The sequence below is a fragment of the Cladophialophora carrionii genome, assembly GCF_000365165.1.
Source record: "Cladophialophora carrionii CBS 160.54 unplaced genomic scaffold supercont1.1, whole genome shotgun sequence".
Classification (NCBI taxonomy): Eukaryota; Fungi; Ascomycota; class Eurotiomycetes; order Chaetothyriales; family Herpotrichiellaceae; genus Cladophialophora; species Cladophialophora carrionii.
Window position 1 is genome coordinate 5,003,628 of NW_008481816.1, and position 21,715 is coordinate 5,025,342.

At 53.6% G+C, this 21,715-nt stretch overlaps 7 protein-coding genes across 7 annotated transcripts; 3 read left to right on the forward strand and 4 right to left on the reverse strand.

Moving 5' to 3' along the window:
* Window positions 1-1,504: 1,504 nt before the first annotated feature.
* Window positions 1,505-3,838, reverse strand: G647_01796 (uncharacterized protein; the record flags this gene model as incomplete). The annotated part of the gene is made up of 10 exons (XM_008725195.1): window positions 1,505-1,715; window positions 1,835-2,041; window positions 2,107-2,198; window positions 2,255-2,547; window positions 2,604-2,723; window positions 2,787-2,949; window positions 3,007-3,184; window positions 3,238-3,338; window positions 3,384-3,496; window positions 3,568-3,838. 10 exons carry the CDS (start codon window positions 3,836-3,838, stop codon window positions 1,505-1,507), a joined length of 1,749 nt encoding a protein of 582 aa, XP_008723417.1.
* Window positions 3,839-4,929: 1,091 nt separating this feature from the next.
* Window positions 4,930-5,787, forward strand: G647_01797 (uncharacterized protein; the record flags this gene model as incomplete). The annotated part of the gene is made up of 1 exon (XM_008725196.1): window positions 4,930-5,787. One exon carries the CDS (start codon window positions 4,930-4,932, stop codon window positions 5,785-5,787), a length of 858 nt encoding a protein of 285 aa, XP_008723418.1.
* Window positions 5,788-6,557: 770 nt separating this feature from the next.
* Window positions 6,558-7,846, reverse strand: G647_01798 (ribosomal protein S2; the record flags this gene model as incomplete). The annotated part of the gene is made up of 2 exons (XM_008725197.1): window positions 6,558-7,768; window positions 7,816-7,846. 2 exons carry the CDS (start codon window positions 7,844-7,846, stop codon window positions 6,558-6,560), a joined length of 1,242 nt encoding a protein of 413 aa, XP_008723419.1.
* A 2,682-nt stretch (window positions 7,847-10,528) lies between these two features.
* G647_01799 (uncharacterized protein) lies at window positions 10,529-10,972 on the forward strand (the record flags this gene model as incomplete). The annotated part of the gene is made up of 1 exon (XM_008725198.1): window positions 10,529-10,972. The coding sequence occupies one exon, from the start codon at window positions 10,529-10,531 to the stop codon at window positions 10,970-10,972; it is 444 nt and encodes a 147-aa protein (XP_008723420.1).
* Window positions 10,973-11,928: 956 nt separating this feature from the next.
* G647_01800 (chlorophyll synthesis pathway protein BchC) lies at window positions 11,929-13,177 on the forward strand (the record flags this gene model as incomplete). The annotated part of the gene is made up of 4 exons (XM_008725199.1): window positions 11,929-12,076; window positions 12,148-12,842; window positions 12,894-12,993; window positions 13,044-13,177. 4 exons carry the CDS (start codon window positions 11,929-11,931, stop codon window positions 13,175-13,177), a joined length of 1,077 nt encoding a protein of 358 aa, XP_008723421.1.
* A 397-nt stretch (window positions 13,178-13,574) lies between these two features.
* G647_01801 (uncharacterized protein) lies at window positions 13,575-14,552 on the reverse strand (the record flags this gene model as incomplete). Its single annotated transcript, XM_008725200.1, has 4 exons — window positions 13,575-13,594; window positions 13,643-14,008; window positions 14,110-14,414; window positions 14,494-14,552. 4 exons carry the CDS (start codon window positions 14,550-14,552, stop codon window positions 13,575-13,577), a joined length of 750 nt encoding a protein of 249 aa, XP_008723422.1.
* A 2,616-nt stretch (window positions 14,553-17,168) lies between these two features.
* On the reverse strand, window positions 17,169-21,480 carry G647_01802 (lysophospholipase nte1; the record flags this gene model as incomplete). Its single annotated transcript, XM_008725201.1, has 2 exons — window positions 17,169-21,414; window positions 21,464-21,480. 2 exons carry the CDS (start codon window positions 21,478-21,480, stop codon window positions 17,169-17,171), a joined length of 4,263 nt encoding a protein of 1,420 aa, XP_008723423.1.
* Between the last annotated feature and the right edge of the window lie 235 nt (window positions 21,481-21,715).

Consider the following 21,715-nt stretch of genomic DNA (forward strand, 5'->3'; position numbering starts at 1 on the left):
TATAAAGTTGGAACGAGCCAACAACGTCAGTGAGAGCATATGAGGTTTGCCATAGCTGATGAGACTGCGTAGGCTCTGCTCAGCTAAATAGCACGTGCGCTGAATGCTGAAGAGAGCCCCAGAATCTGCCAAGCGTGGGCAAAAAAGGTATGTCTTAACAACGGACTTGAGCCGACTAGAGATATTGTTAGTCCAGAAGTCACCGCATTCGTGATTTGGCTTTAGTACTCACAGGCGGGACCTAATTACTGTCAATATTGATGCCTAACCCCCAGGTACAGATTGCAATTACTCGAACCCGCAACCTTGAGGTTGGTCTTGTCTAAGAGCCACACGCTCTACCGATTGAGCTCTACAACATGAGTCAGTGAGCCGAGTCAGACCCTGGATGATGCTCATCAAGGTACTTACACCCCGGCAATTTGTGCGTGATTTTGAGGCCAGATTTTGCCGTTCCCAAATATGTCCTTGACATGGTTGTGCGGTGGGTCTATGGAACGGATGTTCTAGGAACTTGGACGAGTGAAAGCTTGAGCTCGGCGGGGACATTGCATCAGCTCAACGGAGCAAAGAATTGAGCCGAAACCATTTTTCAGAGAGGACGCTCAATAGAGAACAAGGCGCAGAGCCCACTGGGAGTCATGTCACCATATTAGGTACCTACTGTTGACGATGGAAACAGTGGAAAGGCAAGGAGCAGAGGCTGCTGGGCGACAACTTGATGAATGACGAATGACGACAGCGATCATGCCAAGGCGCCACTCGGGCGGCCTTTGCCGCAGCCGACGGCTTAGCGCTTTCTTTTCCCCCCCGGGCTCTTTGAAACTAGGTACGAGTACTCCGTACCGAGTACACAGTACGAAGTATGGATGTTCATTGAGTGACACGTCGAGAGAGCTTCGAGACTTTGCTTCGTCTGTCTGCTGGTGGACTATCTCGTGGCTAACCCCTCTCCATGCGTCTCCCCGGCAAGCACGATTTCTCCAGCTACTGTGTACAATGTGTCCCACCTCCAATTCTAGGGCCAGCAAAAGGCTTCGATACCATCACGAGTGGGGTCTACTCTACGTCAGGGTCTTCACTACCAGGGTTATAGCGGGAGAGAGGCGACATTTCTCTACGGCGGCCGACTCCTTCCACCACAGCACCTGGGTTATAGCGGAAGAGAAGGCACTGTAACGCTTCTCGACCGAGCGTACAGCAAGTTCTATATTGATTTTCTCAGCACAGGGCATGTAGCAAAAGGAGCGTAACGCTTCTCAATAGCAGCTGATACGTCTTCACCATATGTGGGGTCAAAGTCGATTTGATCTATGCATTTTGGTGCTGGTCTATGGCTTCTTGAGTCTCACGTTTCCCCCTCACACCATTGCCCCAGCACAGATACTTCCTCATCTATGGTGGCCAGGGCTCCGACACGCCGAATAATGTGAATGATGCGAACCATCACAAACACAACTAACGATGTCCGGCTAAGTCGTGCAGACGAATGAACTTCCACCCTCTAAACTTGGAAGAACCTAGTAACCGCACTTGGCCTTCGCTCGACCAGGCTGGCACGACGCTCTGCAACATTCTTGGCATCATTCGCTGCGATGATTTCTTCTCCCGTCTCTGGGTGGTCCATCATGGACTCAGTGTGCGGAAAGAAGCGGTTGAAGATCCAGTAGAAGACGCCGGCGGCGACGAAGGAGTAGACATAGCCGATGGAGAAACTGTTAAAAGCATAATGTTAGCGTGGCTCCGGTTGGTGTGCGCTTGACATTAGCTAGTGCCAAGCATTCCGGGGAGCAAGGTATTCGGGCGTGGGGTGAAGGAAAAGGAAGAGGCTCACAGGTGTTGACCGCCCAAAGAGACACTTGTCTTGCCATTGCCCGCCGCAACGATATTGTTGACGAAGCCGGGAAGTGGGGGAATGCAGCCGATGAAGAAGGCGACAACGGCGCGCCAATTGGTAGCGAACTTGGGTGAGTAGCGGTAGATGCCGTGGAAGTTGTACATGTCCGGTACGGACACGTTACCGCGTCGGACGATGAAGTAGCTGCGGCTGAGTTAGTGCTTATGAACGTGGTACCTGGGCCTTGTTTGGAATTTGGGGGAACGAACTCGGTCATAAGAATGGATGTCATGGGTCCCAGGAAAATGGTGTAGCCGCCGAGGAAAGCAAGGAACTTTGCAGCTGATGCGAGAATTTTCCACTACGGTTCTGGTCAGCGAGGCCGTGGTAGCTTTCCGAAGAGACAGGCAGACTTACTGGAACAAAGGCCCAGCTACCAATGACAGCGGCTAGCAGTTGGCCACGGCGGATGTTGATGTACTTGGGACAAAACGACATGAGGTCGTTGGCAGCGCTTATGGAATTGGCCGAGATATTGATACCGAGCGTAACAATGATCAAGCCGATGGCACCAAATGCGGCAGCAGCACGGCCACCGTGAGATCCCGATTCCATCCAGAGACCGATAATTTCGATGGGATTCCAGATAATGTCGCCATATGCCGACTGGGCGGCCGCAGCAGTGAAGATTCCAAGCAAGCCAACGATAGCTGTGATTCCGAAGGATGAGCAAGACCGCTGTGAGAATTCCCGATGGGGAACTTACTGAAGATGAAAGGTATGACGATGGCTTGCACGTTCTGAGCGCTGGGTTTGTTGGCGTACCTCGAAAAGTCGGCAATGTTCAGGCCCAAGGTAGCGTAGTTTCCCAGCACTCCGTTGAGATCTGGAAGGGAGCACTCTGCGTCAGAGGGGGAGCGAAGGATGGCGAGGGTCAAGCACGACTCACTGGCGAAGAAAGCCCACGCAAGGGTTGAACCGCCTATTTTGTTGCCCTCTGTGATCACGGTACTGTTACTGATAGTGCCGCCGGCTCTGCGCAACGTGTCACCGAAAATGGCAAAGAAAATTATAGGTGCAATAACGCTCTTGAAGGCAAAGAAGTATTGGACCTTAGTGCTGTTAGTCGGATCCGTGAATCAGTGGGACTGCAAGCTGCGGAGCCATACCTTAGTGTAAGGTATGCATAGGAAGGGAAGCTGAAGCAGAAAGTAGAGCAAAAAGCCTATCATTCCTCCCGTAGTGATGCCCTCGTCGGCGGGTATATGATTGGGGATATTGGCAAAGCTGGGCCAGATTGCTGTGAGTAAGACGGTCATACATTGACCGCCAGTCGTTGTTTGGACACTATGTACAGTCAGCCTCTGGGTGCAATGAAGTCACTGCTGGGATACACTAACCCGAGCCACACGATGGCGAGGACGCAACGAGACAAGACCACGAAGTAGCTGAAGTAGTAGCCAAAAGGCATGCGTGACAGAACGGGGAACGGAGTGTGAAGCTATTCGGCATAAGCTCAGTTCAAGCGTTTGGAGGCACAACCTACGATAGCACCCATTCTCCCGTTGACGGTGATGACGAGACCCATGATAGTATTGCCCAGGACACAGGCGCCGATGGCCATTTTCCAGCTGAGGCCGACGGCGATCATAGAAGAAGCTGCGCAACCCAAGTCTCAGAATTGTTGCTCTCTCTGACTCAACAGACGGATCACATCGCGAGGCACTTACCAACTTCCCAATTTGAGACGGCCCACGCGTCGGCCATCCAATACGCGATGTACGCGCCCCAGTTCCATGTGCGCTTTGATGGAGGAATCGGGTCGAAATCGGCATTGGAGGCGCTCTTTGTGACGGCAAAGCTGCTCTCCTCTTGACGGACCTCAAGGCTGAAGTGCGGGAAGCGTCTCCTGAAGTTCGACACGTGACCAACTTGAGCAGGCTCGACGACGGCGGGAGCGAGATTCTTCTCATTGTAGTAGTCTTTTTCGCCGGAAGCCATGTTGGGCGGTGGTAGGAGTATACGTTGAAGTCGAATCAGTGCGGACAAAACTCAGTAAGCAGGGAAGGTGCTGAATCATATTTGAAGGGCTTTTGGTGTAGATATCCCGATGGCGCACAGTGGCGTCGCAAGCCTTCCTGCCCGTGCCTTGTGTGCTGATAAGCTTCGAAAGCCTCGCCCAGGGCTATCAAGCCTATGGCAGACGTTGCTCTCCAAGATAAGGGCTGCAGGGACCAGTAGCTAAGAGGGAAAATGCAACCGATAATCAAGATAAGCGAATAGCAAGAGCGCGGAGATAAGGCGCAATACGTAAGGTGGATGATCACGAGGAAATCCTTCGTCGTCACCAGCGGCCTAGGCGCCCCAGATCCCCACGTTGAACAGACTTGCTTCTGTCAGACTAAGAGATATGATCACCATTGAAGGTGCTTGAGATTTGAGAGGGGCTGCGGAGTATGGAAGAGGGAGCGATGGATACTGCGGGTCAAGTGTCGATGAAGGTGGAATTCACGTGCTAGTCACGTGCTAGTGGAGGTGGCTGCAGCATCCATTTCGCTCTCACAGCTTCCAGCTCGACCCCGTCAACTTGCTAAAGCGAACTTCGGTGTTGCTGTTGAAGGCATGGACTTCTTGTTGGACTCATGTGTGGCGAGAATCAGCCGCGGAACAGTGCCATAGCCGTTGATTTTCAGGCGGGGTAGACGTCGCGAATGAATGCTCAACCACCTCCTTGTTTACTTACCGGTTACTCATTGTCCCAAACACGAGGCACTGGTTGTCCTTTTGCACATCATCATTGTCCTCGAAGCCAACGCATACCAAGAGCTATTGTTCCTCTTGCCGATTCACACAAAGGCCGCGACCCACTGAGCATACACCAGAAGCCGTGATACAAAGAAGCCTTCAGCGACCCAGCACACCTCAAGATAAGAGTCGCCTCATGCCCAACAAAGTCCTATCACCATGTCATATCCAATTACCGCAAAATAACCCTCCCACAATCTGTGCTTAGAGACACGATCCAACTGACTCTATTACCTAGTGCTATATCTCCGATATCTTGGAACGGAACTTGAAACCAAGCCGCTACCATGTGCTACACCTTCGTCACTCGTCCGTACTGTCCTTGCTGCTGTGAATTTGTCAAGAACGTCAGCGAAGAAGAGATCAAAGAACAGATCTGCCCTCTCCACGCGCCTTGCAAAGTCCGATTGCAGCGTCCATTGCCCCGAAGTCCGCGGGTGGAAGTAGTCAAGACTGTCTGTGCCGACTGCAGCTGGAAAAACGCAAGGGAACTCTTCGCCTTTTCTACTGCAGCCGATCGCCTTGGAACTGCTGATTCGAACCTTTGCAGCAATACCAAGGCCTCCCTCCCAGAGAAGGAATCAATCCTCAGAAACCCCATTAGTGCAAATGGTTCCTATGTGGGCTTGCAAGCCGATGAAAACACCCCCGATACGTTGGCCGTGGAAGATGATGCAGACTTTGAATCTCGAGGCGCCTCCTATGTGGGAACCGAGCTGATGAGAGAACTCGGCGAGCAGAAAGAGCAGCCCACGAATCCCGCGGAAAACCATTCTTCTGCGCCCTCGGTCGCCCACAGCTCTTCCCCAAACTTGAACCAGGCATCATGTCATTGCTGCTCCTTGCCTCAAGCAAGCTCTGCCCGCATCGAATTTATCCCTATGGGTACCGGCATGCCAGGCGCACCGACAATGCCCAAAGCCGACCGCATGAAAGCCGCCGCCGCCGCCGCAAGGGCTGCATCGAGACCCCATCCTGGCGCTCCGGGATTCACGCCAGGATCAAAGGCATCACCTTCGCCACCAAAAACTGCTGTCCCGAGAAGACCCAGTCGTCCCTACTCCACGGTTACTCCGCCCCGGCCACCACCACACCGCCGACACCAGCGCCAAAACACCCTTCCTACCACCCCTCGCTGGTGCTAGTGCTCACAAGAAGGGAGCCCTTACAGAATTTCGTAAGTGAGAATCTGGTGAATCCATCCACCTGCCTAAGCCAAGCTACCCGAACGAGGTAGCGCTAGCGGTGGATAAAGGTAAGTCAGCTCATCCCCTGCCTAGAAGGTGAGGTGTGATGTCTCCTCTGTGCCGTACATGATCCGATCAGAACCAGGACACCGCTCCAGTAAGTATTATACGCACATGCACTCCGGAGTCTGCACAGGAATAGGTCAATCTTCACAATAGAGCCATGATCTGGATATTGTACCGAGACGTGCATGCCGCAATCCTCCGTGCCCCAAGGTAAGGAAAGTCATCATTGTACTGGTATTTTCGTCATGAGACGTCTTCAGACATGGAAAAGATGAGATTGTCGAGAAAGAAGAGTTCGATTCCTGGTGTGTGTACTCCGTATTCCGTCTGTGTTAAGATTCTTGGCCTCGCTCTGTTTGAGATTTTGCAATCAGTCCGGGATATTCTGCGTCCGAGTCTTAGTGTTACGTTCATGTCCCGTTTCGAAAGGTCCATGTATGTGACCTCTGTGATAGAGAACCACCCGAATGCAAATATTAAACAGACACGAGAAGAATTGAGACCGGCAGATCGTAGGTATCTCGAAGCGTGTTACTATATGGTACATGCAACAACTGTACAGGGTCACGCTCGAACATCCAGCATGTCATACCAAGTTGGTATTTAAAGGCGGTGGCACAACCTCGTCCCTGCCCTACAGAGAGCCAAGAGTTGAAATAATCTCACTTCGCGTCGGCATCCGCCCCGTTCGAGTTGTCAATGTCCAATGCTGCCATTTCCTCCAAGGCGCGCAGTTTTCCATTTACCAGGCTAATGTCATATGTCGCCTCACCCGATTGGGCGGCCTTGAGTTTCCTCAGCCTTTGTCCCTCTTTACCTGCGTTGCCCAGCACTCCGCCTATTAGGGCAATGGACCGGAATGAGTCGTCGTTCGCAGGGATAGGATACGTCACCCATGTTGGGTTCGCATCGGTATCGATGACTCCAATTGTAGGGACGTTGAAGACTCCACACTCGTGTAGGCATACCTGGTTTTCAATCGGGTTCAGGCAGATGACCAGGTCGGGCCGCATGACTTGGTGATTGCCTCTGGAGAGGAGATCATTGTATCTGGTCAATTCGTTGTCATGAACGTCCACGACTTTGACGGCGGCATTGCCTAGAATCTGTTGACCATTCGTCAAGGAGCCGGGGACCCAGCGGTGGAAAATGTGGTATCCCTCCGCGAGCTTCGCTGAGTTGACGATTATTTCTTCCATGCCATCTCTTGTGCCGATGAACAGGATGATCCCGCCTCGCTCAGCGACTGCTTGGACGACCTTCGCAGCGCGCTTGAGATACGCGTATGTGATGTCCAGAGATATGATGTGGATTTCGTCTCTGATGCCAAAAATGTAGCCGCTGTTGGAAGGGTTCCATAACGAGGTATGATGACCGAGGTGCGTCTGATTTGCTAGTAGCATCGGGAGGGTTAGGTCGTCAGCTGTCGGAGGTCGGCGAAGGATCGTGGATGGGTCGTAGGTTTGCGAGAGGTGAGTGCCCCCCCGGTGTGCTTTTTGGATGGACCTGCGATGTCGGTTTAGGTCTTTGAGGCTGCGGAAGGGGAGGGAATCGGGCGTGTTCGCGGGTGACGTTGTGGTTGATATCGACTTTGAGGCAGGCGGTCTAGCAGCTGCGTGGGCATTGACGTCTGCTCGAAGGGAGCTAATTTCTTCTTGCTGCGAGTTGATCATATCCTCGAGGATCCTGGTCGCGGGCGTCGAAGCGCGATCGACCGTGTCGAGGATACTCGAGACATCGTCAGGGTGACCTGGTATCCGAGTCGTCCCTTTGGGGTCTCTTTCTGATGGTCGGAATATAGGATTGTCGTCTGAGATGCTGGTCGCATAGGCTCGCTTGAGCCCCCGGGACGACTGCGCCAACACTGTGCGCCCTAGTCGAGTTTAGCTCGAGTCATACATCGCTGTGAGCTCAACTTACCATGGCGGGCGCAGAACTGTCTAATTATCATGGTTGCTCTCTGTCGCAGCAATCCGAATAGTGTGTCTAGAAATTCCGTTTCGGTTGAAGCTGCGGTTCGAGAGGTACAAATTCTCGGCTAACTCGCCAAATCGAGCAACACTAGTAGGAGCCTGCACTAAGGAACATCAACTGCGGACTTCTTCAGTCTGTTCTCACTTCCAACTCAGTCATCTTTCATCCCACTTCCCTCGTTACGCAGCTTGTCAAACGTCCGGCTACAGTTGTGACTACACGTTTTCAAGCCAGGAGCTTCGCGTCCTTCACAGCCACGCGGATAGGAGCTTCAGCATGTCCTCCGTGTGCTTACCGCGTGGGTGCAGTGAGCTGAGCGACTCAGGTTCAAACACGGAAGCCCCTTCCTGACCTGTAGATCCGGAATATCTGCTTTCCGCTGCACAGTCCCGCAAACACGAAACAAACTCCCCATACCATCACGGTTTACGGTTTGTTGCCTTCCAATTTCTATATCTAAGTAAATGCAACGTGCTGGACGTCACTTACTATTATGTTTGGCATATGTTTGATCCGTTTGATCTCTCGGATAGACACCGTTGCCAAGATCCGGGCCCTCAGGGCAGTGAAGAAGATGATGAAGATAAAACTCCGACATACTTCCCCGGCCTTGCTGCTCAACCCTCCAGCTTTGACCACCAAGCCAGAACGGCACTGACACAAGCCTGCAGCTTGAAAGCTCAGCAATGGAAATGGTACGTGACCTACCTTGGGTAGTGTTGACGCTAAAAACTGATGTCATCCTAGGAACGACCACGCCGCAACTTCAATCCCAGGAAGACTCGGCGATATGGACGGCAAACCTTTGACCCAGATTACCTGGTCAAGTACAGTCCTAAATGGAAGTATTGTCGTCTTTACAACTTCCCATTCCCAGGCGCTCATTGGCAACCACGGATGCGAACGATCGTCATCTCGGTCGACGGCGGCTCTCGCGGCAACAATCGAAGTGATCCCAAGTCTCGGGCAGCTTACGCAGTATACTTTGGTCCAAATTGTCATCGTAATGCACACGGCCTACTTCCTCCGAACGTTCCACAGACGAGTTCACGAGCCGAACTTGAAGGAGTGCACAAAGCTCTTGAGATTGTGCAGGCCATGAAGCGCATGGGGGAGATGGATGGCTGGCGTGAAGTGATCATCAAGCTCGACTCGGACTATGTCGCGAAAAGTCTCTGCGACTACATTTGGACCTGGGAGCGCAACGGCTTCATGACCAGAAAGGGCACGCCTGTTGAACACGGAGAGCTCATCCGAGAGATGCACGCAACCATCACCCAGATGGAGAAGGAGGGCGCTGTGCGATTCTGGAGGGTCGGCCGCGAGTGGAACAAGGAGGCGGATGCCTTGGTGAACCAGGCGCTCGACGACGCTGCTGACAGTGGGTACGGGAGTGGTAATTGACAGCAAACAGAAAGTCTTACCTGGGGAAGATTGAGTGTGTTGTGGTGTGTTCGTGCGGCAGCAGTTTGCATAGCGGTTGGGGTCTTCTATTAGTGTGTTACTGATTTGGTGATGGTAAGCTTGGAGAGCGGTTTAATTAGGCTTATTAGTTTGTTGGGCCTGTTTCGGTAATAATGGCTGTGTAAAATAGGTTCACCGGCAACATGGTTCTACTCCGTCAGTTGGCTGGACTTCTCTTGGTGTGCCCAATACTGGAAGGGTGGTGTGGCAGATCTTGGCAACACCAAGAGGATTCTGAGTTTTAATTATGAGGCTGATCGGTGCATGTGGCTGCAGGTTCCCAGCGTCTCCCAGACCCCTTTTCCCTCGCTTGGCCAAATCTCCCGAACGACGGGCGGTCGCACGCCAAGCAACCCGCCGCTTCTTGTTTCGTTGCTGGTCGTTCCTTCTCAAACATCCTCTCTCTCTTCCTCTCCTCCCACTGGCGCCTCTCCCCTGGAAATTGGCTTGGTCGTGTTTCGCTTCTGCGCCCACGAGTCTTGTTCGACTTTTTGTCCTCCAAGAGCTTTCCCTTCCAAGCTTCAGCCTGCCCGCGGCCTTGAGTCGGTCATGCTCGTGTCCTGCCTCCCTGGCCTCCATCCGGTCACACAAGAGTCTATTTGACGCTGCCTATTGGTCCAGCCCAGCCTCCCGACAGCCCTCCCTGCAAAACCTAGTTTTGCAGACAAGAAGTTGTGACCGGTGTCTCGTGGGCGCAATTTTACACATGCCTTGACCTGTCTATCCGCCAGCTCAAGATCACCCCAGCAATGGCTAGTCAGACTGACCAGTCCCGTTGAGGCCGCGGCGTTCATCCTTTGGTTTCTCGCAGGAACCAAGTGGGCTGCAAAGGTAGATCCCCTGCCCTCGGTCGCCAGCCGATGTACCAGCCCAGACTGCGACGCTGCGTCTGGCCCTCCAATCCACGTACTTATCACTCTCCCCAGGCCTACGTGGACGTCTGCTTCTGCTTCTCGATGCCCCAGCCCTTCTCTTGTCAACGTTGGAATCGTTGATACTCTAAAGCCCCTCATTATTATTATCCTTCTTGTGCAAGCCACCTGCAATTATTACGTGCGCGTTCTCTCTTTACCTTCAGTTCGCTTTCGCGGTCGCCAGCTACAGAAGACAAAAATACAGTTTCGCTCTCTTGAGAAGCATCACCCTCAATTCAACGCACGAACCAAGTATATCCACCACTTCGAACCACTTCACAATGCGCTCCTTCGTCCTCTTTGCCGCCTTGCCACTCCTGGCCTCTGCCTGGACTGAGCACAAACTCCTCACCCGTGCGACTGGAAACGCGACCGCTTGCGAAACAGGCGACAAAGTGTGCGGCGCATTCTGCATACCTGGCACTTACACTTGCTGCCCTGATCTGGAGGGAGGATGCCAAACGTCCAAGTCCGTGTGCCAGGAGGGAGACAATGGTGTCTATGGGTGCTGCCCAATCGGTGAAATATGCACAGGCAACGGAGGTGCAGAGTTCTTGGACGACTCCTCGGACGACGACTCGGGCAACGACGATAACGATACATCCACCGGAGGCTCCTCGGGTGATATAGAATCGGCATCTGCTTCTAACGACGCGCGACCTGTTGTCCTCAGCCAGGGTTTGATGGCTGCGGTTGTCGCGGCTGGTATTGTCGGCCTGTTATAATGGATTCCATGATTGGTTTGCGCTGTTTGGTCGACAGCAGTATCAAGGCGCCCCTGCCGCGATATGCACGAGAAAGGCCGACCGTCATGTTGTAGCGTTGAGAGGTGTCTGGCCGTTTCCACAATTTTTGTATTGATATTCCCCTATTGCATACTGGAGCTTCTACGGAGAGGACGAGGGGTTGTGATGTCAGGCGCCACGACGATACACACTGACATGTTCATATATTGAAATCCCGTGGTTTCATGGTGCATACAATTTTGCATCTACATAGTTTACTGTCTTGGAGATGCAGTATCCCACTTCAATGTTTGGCCTATTGAATGCTTTTGCCACTGCGCACTTCAATTTGCAGCCGTTCACCAGTGTCTCTGTCTGCGTAGCCATGCAGTGTGATTGCAGCGGTCGACCCGATCTCAGGCACTCTGCATCCAAGAACTGGCTGTAGTTACAGTATGTAGGCGCGCATTGAACACGTGAAGGAGCGTGTCATGTGATGAGAATACAACACGCTATCACGTGAGAGGTCTTCCCGCCACTTGCCCCCGTCTGAGGTATTGTTGGGCCACGGCAACTGCGACCCGCCCTGCCCATTACTCAACTCAGTCTGACTGTACGGAGTACGTTTTACACCTCTTACGCACCTCTTACACACTCATATCCATGCCACAGTATCTGATGCGGGTAGTGGGTTATCCCGCTCATGCTGCCCACTGGCCTGGACCCGTCCCTTCCCCACGTTCCAGTACAATGCCGGAGACATTTGTCCGAGGTTGGAGACGGCAGATCTCGCGCAGCCAGGTTCTCCATATGCAGTTGTTGGCTGCCATGCCAGCAGTCCGAGGTCCCAGATTCAGTCCTCTGTACCGATCTTGATCTCGAAGGACGGAGAGATACTCGTACACTGTGACACGACCGTGCTTTACTCCCCAAGCTTGCGTTATACGAGCCTCAAAATGACGACCATGAGAGCGGCACGATTCTACGGCAACAGAGACATTCGCGTCGAGGATGTGCCTCTTCCTGAAGCGGGGCCGGGCGAATGTGTCGTCGAAGTAGAATGGTGCGGCATATGTGGCAGTGATTTGCACGAGTACGCCGCGGGTACGTATTCTTTCTAAACCTGCCCATCATGTCAATGAGAGCATCCACTGACAGTCACTGGTCTATCACAGGACCGATCTTGATGCCGACGGTCGACCCGAAGACTGGGGACCCGAAACCAATCACTTTAGGGCATGAATTCTGCGGTCGTCTCAAATCCGTCCCCGAGGGGTCGAAATTGAAGGTCGGCCAGGCTGTCATGGTCGACCCGCACTGTATATGCCGACAGTGTCTCTGTTGCACTTCTGGAAACGACCAAATGTGCCAGAAGCTTGCCTTTCTAGGAGGCAGCAACAAGCTTGGGGGCGGACTGTCCGAGTTTGTTGCAGTCGAGGAGGCTCATTGTCTGCCCCTGCCAGACACGGTCAGCCTGGAGTATGCTGCGGTAATCGAACCCCTGGTGGTGTGTCACCATGCCGCCAAGGTCGCGGGCGTCAACTTGAAAGGCCTGGACGTGTTGATCCTGGGTGGAGGACCCGTGGGCAGTGCTCTGATTTCGATCCTCCGGGCGCACGAAGTGGGCAGGATCTTCTTGAGCGAGCCGACCGCGAAACGAAAGGAGCAGAACAAAGATGTCGTCGACAGGGTCATCGATCCACGCTCGGAAAAGGTTGGGGACGTTTGTCGAGAGCTGACTGGTGGCAAAGGTGTGGATGTCGTGTTTGATTGTGCTGGTGTGCAACCTGGACTGGAAGCCGGGTTCGATGCCCTCAAACACTCGGGCACCTTTGTCAATGTCGCTGTCTGGGAAAAGCCGGTGAGTCTGGTACTTGGAGGACGCGGCTACCCTCATACTGACACTGTGTTGCAGATCCAGATTCAGTTCCTGATCTTCTTCTTCAAGGAGATCAACATCAGGAGTTCCTGCTGCTATAATGAAGAGGATTTCAAGGAGGTCATGGAGTTGATGAGCAAGGGTGAGTCCGATGCTGTCCCACCGGTATTTTCGACTGCTAATCGCATCCAGGTGCGTTCAAAGGATATGAGCGAATGGTGACCAGTCGAATATCACTTGAAGATACCCAGTCTAAAGGGTTTGAGGAATTGATCACCAACAAAGACGATCAGATCAAGATCCTTATCTCTCCGAAGGTCAAGTAGACACCTGTAAAGAGCTAGCTAGGGCCGTTCTCGGCGGCGCAAAGATCTAAATCGCTAGCCTCAGTGTCTTCCTTGGCCGTTGCGGTTCATTCTCATCTTCCAATGCTACCCGCTGTTTCGCCTCGAAGGTCCAATTGCCCCCACTTCGGGATTCCACATGACCCAGGTACGCCATACGCGGTCGGTCGCTCTTCATCACTCGAACCATGGACGCATGGCCCCAGAGAGCAAGCATGCCTACAGGCGGGAAAGCTTGGAAGCAGGCGGAGAAGCGAATCGGCATCAAGGAACAGACAGTCTACGAAAGTGATGACACAAATCAGCCCAATCAACAGCTCTTTGAAGCGTTCACGATATTTGTGACTGACATCTCGCATGCGAGCCAATGCTAGCCGATTCATAAAAGGACACCTCCATCTGAAGAACGTCAGCGCGAATACCCGAGCCCCAACACATCAGACTCACCAATCTCAATCAACTTCCCAGTGGTGTAGTCGGCGCGAATCGCATACAGATACGCCTCAGCGATATGTTCAGGCCCAGCGACAAAGCCGACGGGGAGCTTCTGGCTGGCCGCGTTGAAAATCTCGACCTGCTCCTCTGGCGTCTTGCCTTGCTTGTCCCACAGAGGCGTCTTGACCAGACCCGGCACCACCGTGTTCACGCGGATCTTCTTCTCCGACAGGTCTGCCGCCAGCCCTCTCGTCAGAGAGAGCACCCCTCCATTGAGGGCACCTCCGATCGCTGCATTCTTGCCGGGTTTTATCCCGGCGGTGCCCGACGTCAAGGTCAGGGAGCCTCCCTGGCGCACGATGTCGTATTTCATGAGGACTGTTTCGCGTCGGTGAGCGCAGACTATAACACGTGGCTTTCTTTGCAACGGGATGACTGTAACACGGGCCTTTTCTCTGCAAGTGTGTCTGTACCTTTACCTGTGGTGACGGCGCCCCAGAACTTGACACCGAACAAGTGCTTCGCGTCATCGAGACTCTGATCCTCCAACTTGCCTCGGATGATGTTGTCCACCGCCGAGAACACGACGTGGTCGACCGGTGCCAGCGACTGAAGCGTCTTGGTGTAAGCTGCCTCGTCTCGGACATCGCTGACCACGCCCTTGACGTCCGGGGAGTTCGAGCTCAATTGCTTGAGCGCGGCGTCGAGCTTTTCCTGGTTCGACGAGATGATGGTGACTTTGGCGCCTACGTCGAGGAGCGCCGCGGCCGCACCATAGCCGATTCTAGAGACAGTCGGGGTGAGTACGGGCGAACCCGGGGAGAGGGAAGGGCTGCTAGTGGTGCTGGGGATTTTGGACTTACCCTGTACTCCCTGCCACGACGATGATCTTCTGACCCTCGAGTTTCTCTTTATAGCCCATGGCGGGCGCGTCCAATGTTGTGTGCGTGTGCGTGCGCCGGGGTGTAAGTGTTTGCCGAACCAGCGCTCTCCGTCCGACTCTTCTGTTAATTGCCTTATCACCATCTGTTATATACAATTCCTTGCATCCATGGTGTCATTCATCCCTGGATGGCGCCAGATGGATTACTAAGTCCGACGGAGTTCGACCGGCTGTTCGAGGGTTTTCATCCTATAGGCCGTGGCGCGTCTTTACACCTACAGAAGTACGATTCCTGCGGATGATCGGCACGGCAAGTCGCGATGGTTTTCTCCAAGAAATGAGGAGTCGGCAGGGCAATCGTGGCAATGTACAGGTATGTAGCTACTCAGCGCTGTTCGACTCGGAATTCATCAGCTCAACACGTCCGGGACACGACGTCGAGGGCAAGTCGTTGCGTCCGACTCGATTCAAATCGGCCGGCTACTGCAGAACCATCACGGCTACGGCTACGGCTACGGCTACGACTACGACTACCATTCTCGACTGTTGCTCTCGCCCTCTACTCCGTGGACGTGTCCAGCAAGGAGACAATCAATACCATCCTCCAGGAGCTGCAAGCGGGATAGACCTGCGAGTTGAGGCGAGCCCAAGACACAGCTAATTTCCACCTACTTGCTGACTACTAGTACGTATGTATGAACGCGTTGGATCTCACGTCTTCATCCTGCAGGATGAGGGCTGCTTACCTCGTGGCGACCACTATCGTGCATGCTACTGATACTGGTACTTGGTACGGGTACTGCCACGAGTCTGTTTCCTCCTCGTTTCCCACATTTTGGCGTCTTGGAATGATCCAGAGCCCATGCATGATATCCATGTTTACCGTCCAGCAGCATCCAAATCTACGTCCAAGACGGGAGTTGATCCTAAACCGTCGGAACACATTTCTGATCCTTAGTCTCGTCTATATTGCAACAACACGCGCAGCAGGTTTGGCGGGAGTTTGATTTAAGACCACTGAAGTGGTAGCGATATACACGGTTAACGATCTCGGCATCCCAGCATCACACAGCTCTAATCCAGCCTGCCAGCCGCAGCGTAGCTAATTGACCAGAGGATCATCACAAGAATACAATACGCCTGGCACTGAACTGCTGGCTGTCTCTCGTTACGTTGCCTACAAATGGTTATAGTTGTTTTTGTGTCATCGCCCGCGTCGTGTCATCTTTGAGCTCCACAGTATATCTTCCTCATGATACACTAGTCAGTACAGAGTACTTTGCAGGAGAACGCCGGTGCTGCTACTGGATGTACTCAACAACATCCTCTGACAGATGCACGAGGCACTCACCGCCAGCGCCGCGCACGGTGCAACCGATAACGCAGTTGCTTTCTCCGTCTGTGATATCAGTGGAGCATGGTGTAGAATTGTTTACGAAAAGGTCGAACGGATATCGTAATTATCAGCGGAATCTCCTGGCTCATCTCTCTGGCCGTCGCCGAGTTGACTTCCCATACCGGGCAAAGAGTGGACGACACTGGCCGGAGCCAAGTTGGCAAAGAGCGGACGATAGTAGCCGCTCTACACCAGCAAGTCATCCACAACAGTCATGCCGTGTCACGGAATGTAAGGGTCACGATGCGGCTTGTTGTATACCAAAAAAAAAATTGCATGTTCGCCGGGACCTCTACAATGCTGGACGTGTGTTCTATAGACACGAAGGGCCCTGTGAGGTTCATGATTGGACACACACACACACACACACACACACACACACACACACACACACACAGGAATATACATACATATAGAAGGCTTCGTAGGATTCACAAATGCACTTCCCATCCAAGAGCCTGCCAGCCAGCTGGCCATGACGGCAAGACGCGTGAGTAGGACTTCCTAACGGTGGGTGGGAGGGAGGCCTGTAGAGGGGAGAGACCTAGCTGAGTGCTTCTTGTCCATGTTCACGCTCACGTCGTTCCCACTTAGATTAATCAGCATCTTCATACCGTTGAGTTACCTGTGAGACGCTCTGTGGTCCCCCCCGCCCCCTCTATGCAGCCAATACAACAGTCAGTGTCAGTGCCCAGAGAGAAACTCTCGATCGCCTGGAACATGATGGCGTACTCGTAAACAGGTTTTGCAACCCTTTCCAATGCTTCAAAGAGAAACGTCGCTGCTTATACCTGCCTGGCGTTACTTTAGCGCTCTAGGTTTCATTAGGAGAAATTCAAGGGCACACTGTACTGTAGTAATCATATACTTACTCGTAGCGTAGTTGTAGCGTAGTGACTCTGTCGCGAGGAGTCAACGCTGCCAGCTTCGACTTCGAGTTCGACTTCGATGTCATCTTTCGGTTCGTAGTAGACATTGCCTCGGCTTTAGGATCTGTCAAGGAGAGGAAGTTCCACATCCACAGCCTCTCCTCTACGGATCACCCCAAAAAGACTGAGAATTCGAACACTTTACTGTATGCTGGGTTTTGGACCCTCTTAGCTTTTATGCTTGTTACGATCGCGAAGGGGCTCGCGGTGCGTTACAAGATCAAGCCAACTCAGCCAACTCATCCAACTCAGCTCACCAAGTCACTATAGGTAGCACCAACATCCCCTACATCTTCGCATCTGGTTTGATTCTAATCTACTGTATACTCTCTATATACTAGCCCTCCTCGGCGCCAAACCCCTCAACAGCTTCTTGCCCTCCTCGCCCTCGACATCGCCTCCGACCCACGCGTCAATCACGCCGGTAAGAGATCCCTCATTCCGTAATCTCGTCAAGAACTCCCTCGCGTAAGCGTACCCGACCTCGTAAATCTCCTCGAACTTGCCAAACTCCAACGTCCCGTACGCTTCGATCGGCGGACGCATATACACGCACCCTGGCGTGGCTTTGGCCCTCTCAAGAGCGTCCACCGAGCTCACGTACGCGAGACGGGCTTGAATGTCGCTGAGCGTAGGTGGGTTCGGGATACTGCTGAATGGATTCCAGCGGTTCAACAGGCTCCAGAATCCGGATAACGTATCGCCGTATTGTTGGGGTGTGTCGTCATCCAGGGCGCCAACATCCACTGCAAAGATCAGATCCGTGCCGAGGGACTTCATGTGCGCAACGGTCAGGTTGTCGATGTACCCGCCGTCAAGCAGCATGGATCCCTCGTCGCAGATGGGCGGAATCAAACCGGCCAGGGACATGGACGCCCTCACATATCGCCACGCGTAGCCCGAGGTGTGGATCTCTGCACGGGACTTGGAAATGTTCGTCGTATTACAATAGAAGGGCAACCAGAAATCCTCGATCTGGGAATCGCCGAAAGTCTTGAAGATGCCACGATTAAATTCGTGCCCAGTCGTGTACGACGCCGAAGGGTATGTCAGGTCGAGTGCAAAGCGCCACATACTGCCCATCCGGCCTGCAAATTTCTTGGCCCGGCCATACATGGGCACCACATCGGCGTCGCGGGCGTACAACGCTCCCAAGAAGGCGCCGATCGATGTCCCGCCCACAATGTCAATGGGAATGCCGGCTTCTTCAAGCGCGCGGATGATGCCGATGTGGGCGAGGCCACGCGCTCCTCCACCACCGAGAACCAGGCCGACCGATTTGCCGCACAGTCGTCTGGCCAGGCGGTGGAGGTCGCCCTTGAACGGCGTGTCCGTTGAATACAATGGGGCTTGGCGAACTCTGCGCGAGGTGTATTTCTGGATCTCTGCTTGAATGACTTGGACGCTTTGTTTGATGGCCGCGCCGAATTTTCTGGGTCGGGCGTGAGGCGTGGCTTCGGGGCTGACTCGGAAAGCCATTTGAATGTGGTGGTGACCACCGTTAATCCACATTCTGTTGCGAAGCCATTTCCTCGTGAGCCCTGGCTGGGAGTAGCGATCCACGTGTAAGAGGACCAGATCTTTTCGAGCCGTTGTTTTCATGCCCAGCAGGAAGCGTTCGTACTCGCCGATGTTGGGCGAGGATTCCGCGAGGCCGACAAGTAAGATGCAGTCGGCTTGGGAGATGCACGTCTGGGTCCACGGCGCGTTGACGCTCGTATCGGCAATGTATAGCACCATTCCGTATTTCTCTTCCAGATCAGCAAGGTACTGTGACAGCTTGAGCCGGCCCAAGCGATTGAAGGCATGGCGCCCAAGATGACTCAGGATGATCGCCTGGTTCAACAGCGTGACGCCGCTCGGTACGCCAATCTGGCTCAGCGCTGCGAGAAGACGATTGCCAAATTCAACAACAGGCACCCCGGCGGTTACCGGTAACACTGCCACCGTCCGCAGGTTCAGGCTGGACGTACTTGAATCGCTCAAGGCAGCTTTCTTCCTGCCCTTTTCTTCCAGTGGAGCCTCAACAAGCGCGCGCATCCGCTGCGCTATCAATTTCGAGATCTGGATGGTGATGTTGGGGTGCTCCTGAGCCAGACTGTTAAACAGGCTTCTCGGAAATTTCGCCAGTTCAGTGTCTCGTATGGCATGCAGTGTTGCAGGTCTCGTTCCATCTGTCATGACTTCAAGCTCACCAATGCTTTCACCCTGACCGTACTCGCCCGTAACCCGCATGGTCCCGCCATCGAGCTCGCGTACTGCTCTCAGTCGGCCGTTGAGGACGATGTATATGGCATCGCTGTCGTCTCCCTGATGGTGGATCACTTGACCCGCATTGACTTGAACCCACTCCAATGCAAAATCTATATGCAAAATCAACCTCGGCAAGAGACTCGTGAGGCGTTTTGCCATTGTCAAAAGAATGATGGGGTACTTTTCTGCCACTCGTTCCAGCGCCGATCGAGGGAGGAAGCCCACGTAAACATCGGTCTTTGCGGTAACGTCCGTGAACGATCTGTATGAGGACAACGTGCCAACATAGCCCGCAATGCCGCCCGGTTTGACGAGAAACAACGTCTTCTGCACAAACCTTTTATTCTCTGTCGGTTGACCGGGCAGGCGGGCAGAAGACTGGTTTCGAGACGTCGAAGTCTTGCTCCTGCGGAGCCGCGGGAGTGGCTCGTCTCGTGAGCCTCTTCTCTGCTGTTCAGCATGCTGCGCGTGATGTCTTTCTTCTTTCTCTTCTACCGGGATGCTGACGTCGAGAAACCCGTCTATAACGTAGTAGAGGCCTGGATTGCGTTCGCCCTGCTCCACCAACACGGAGCCTTTCGGAAAGAACACGATTTCCACATCGTCCATTAGCTCTTCATTCAGAGTGCGTCCGTGCATCGTCCCGGTAGCACTGGCCATCGAAGTGCTCATGGATTCGGTATCCCCGTCGACCGAGCCTTCGTAGGGATCTATGAAGCCAAAGGCATTGTTGAAAATCGCCGTTTGTCGCTTCGCATCGTAAGAAACCAGCCTTGGAGATTGCTCGACTGAGGCCGGGCCTGCCCTCAGCGGCTGATTTATCGACTCGCTCAGACCAAGCGCCTTGGCCATGCACTCCAACACCGATTCACGGAACAAAGCATCTTCATTGACCGACTCCTGCCTGTGTGGTGCGTCTGTGCCAAACAGAGAAGGTCGAAACGGATTTTGTTCACGGGTTGTCATCGGGCTGAGGTCCAGGTTGCGGCCGTCAGGTGCTCCCATACTGGTCCAATTCGAAGTGGATCGAAGATGGAAGCTTGTCGGTCTCTGGCTCGGTCTCGAAGCACCATGCAGATCTCCGGAACTGACGTTTCTGTCGCCTATTCCTGGTCGTCTCGCATCAGCTGCTGTAGTCGTCAGCGTTCCTCGCGCGGCATTCAGCCTTGCCGTCGTGGCCGCATCTCTGCGCAACCCACTGGATGACCTCCGCCGACCCGCAGTCGGATTATGCAGAGCAATCCCTTTTGTACCCTCCTCGGGTCCGATTCTTTCACGTTCTTTGGTGAACTTATCCCTTAGCCGGTCGAGGGCTTGTCCACGCAAGTGGTTTGGGAGGTCATAGCTCGTGTATTTGTTCATCAATTTTTCAATCTGCAGGACTTCCGACGTGAGTCCCAGATACTGGTGTGCGGTTGACAAGGTCACCCGGTGTAGTCTCGTCAAGATGACCTGTACAATGTGGGCAGTGGCTTTCGGATACACTCTTGTCAGACGTCGAAATGCACTCGCAGGAATGATGGCTATGGTGGTGTCTACAACAGCCCTTGCCACGATGTCAGGATGAGCTGAAACGGAAGGACGGGTTTTCGGTTGGTGCTTCTTGGTGAACTGCGTGTCGTCAAAGGCAGATCCCAGGATCAGAGGTGGGACGCTAGGCAATTTGCGCTTCTCACCATCTTCTTGTAGACCGGCGACGGTCATGCTCGGGGTAGATGGCTCTTGCATGGGACTGGCAACGACGGAATCGGGCGTGCGATGGATGCCATTGGTAAACGGTGTGCCACTGGGTCCTTGAACGTCGTGGCGTAGCTTGACGTCTTCAGTGAAGAGAGACAAGATCGAGAAAAGAGAGGACATGGACGCTCCATTCTTGACCTCGGTCAGTAATTGGTATCCTTGGTTGCCCTCTCGATATCCTTCTTCTTCATCAAACAGATCAATTTGACCGGCGCTGCTGCCCTCCGTGCTGTCGCGCAGGGACTTAACAAATATCTGGACCAAGCCGTCCACGACCATGCAGAAGCCCTTCTCTTCTTCGAGTAGCAACGTCTCCCCGGCGATGAGTTTCCTAGTCTGCATCGTCCGCGTCAACTCATGGAAAACGGGCCTTTCCAAATATCCGAACACCTTGATCGCGCTGAGGAATTCGTCGAGGTAGTTGGCCAGCCCCGGCTTCGTGTCTCCATCTTGGGTATCGGGGAACAGGTCAATCTGCGGCTCTTTCCTCTGGGGCTCTTGAGCCAGGCGTGCGTAGTTGTTTAGGAAACGATAGCGGACGAACCAGCTGATGGTCGAGCCTATTACCACAAGGATCAAGAGACTGCACATGTCAGCGGCGTCGCATGAGTGACGAGGGCGGCGGGCCTTACAGGGTGCTGAAGTTCATGGTGAAAGTCAAGCTCAAGGAGAAAAGAGTGAACAACCATGTCGGCAGCGTGATTGTGCAGAATGCTATGATCCATAGCAGAGCATGTGGAAGGAACGTTACAAGCGACGTCAAGGCATAGAGAAAGCCCCCTCCAGGCGAGTGCACTGGCTGTCCCACGGGAACGTTCGAGGCCGCGGTGGAAGAGTTCATCATAGCGACCGAACTGAGGCTCGTGGGGCGCTTGGAGACACAC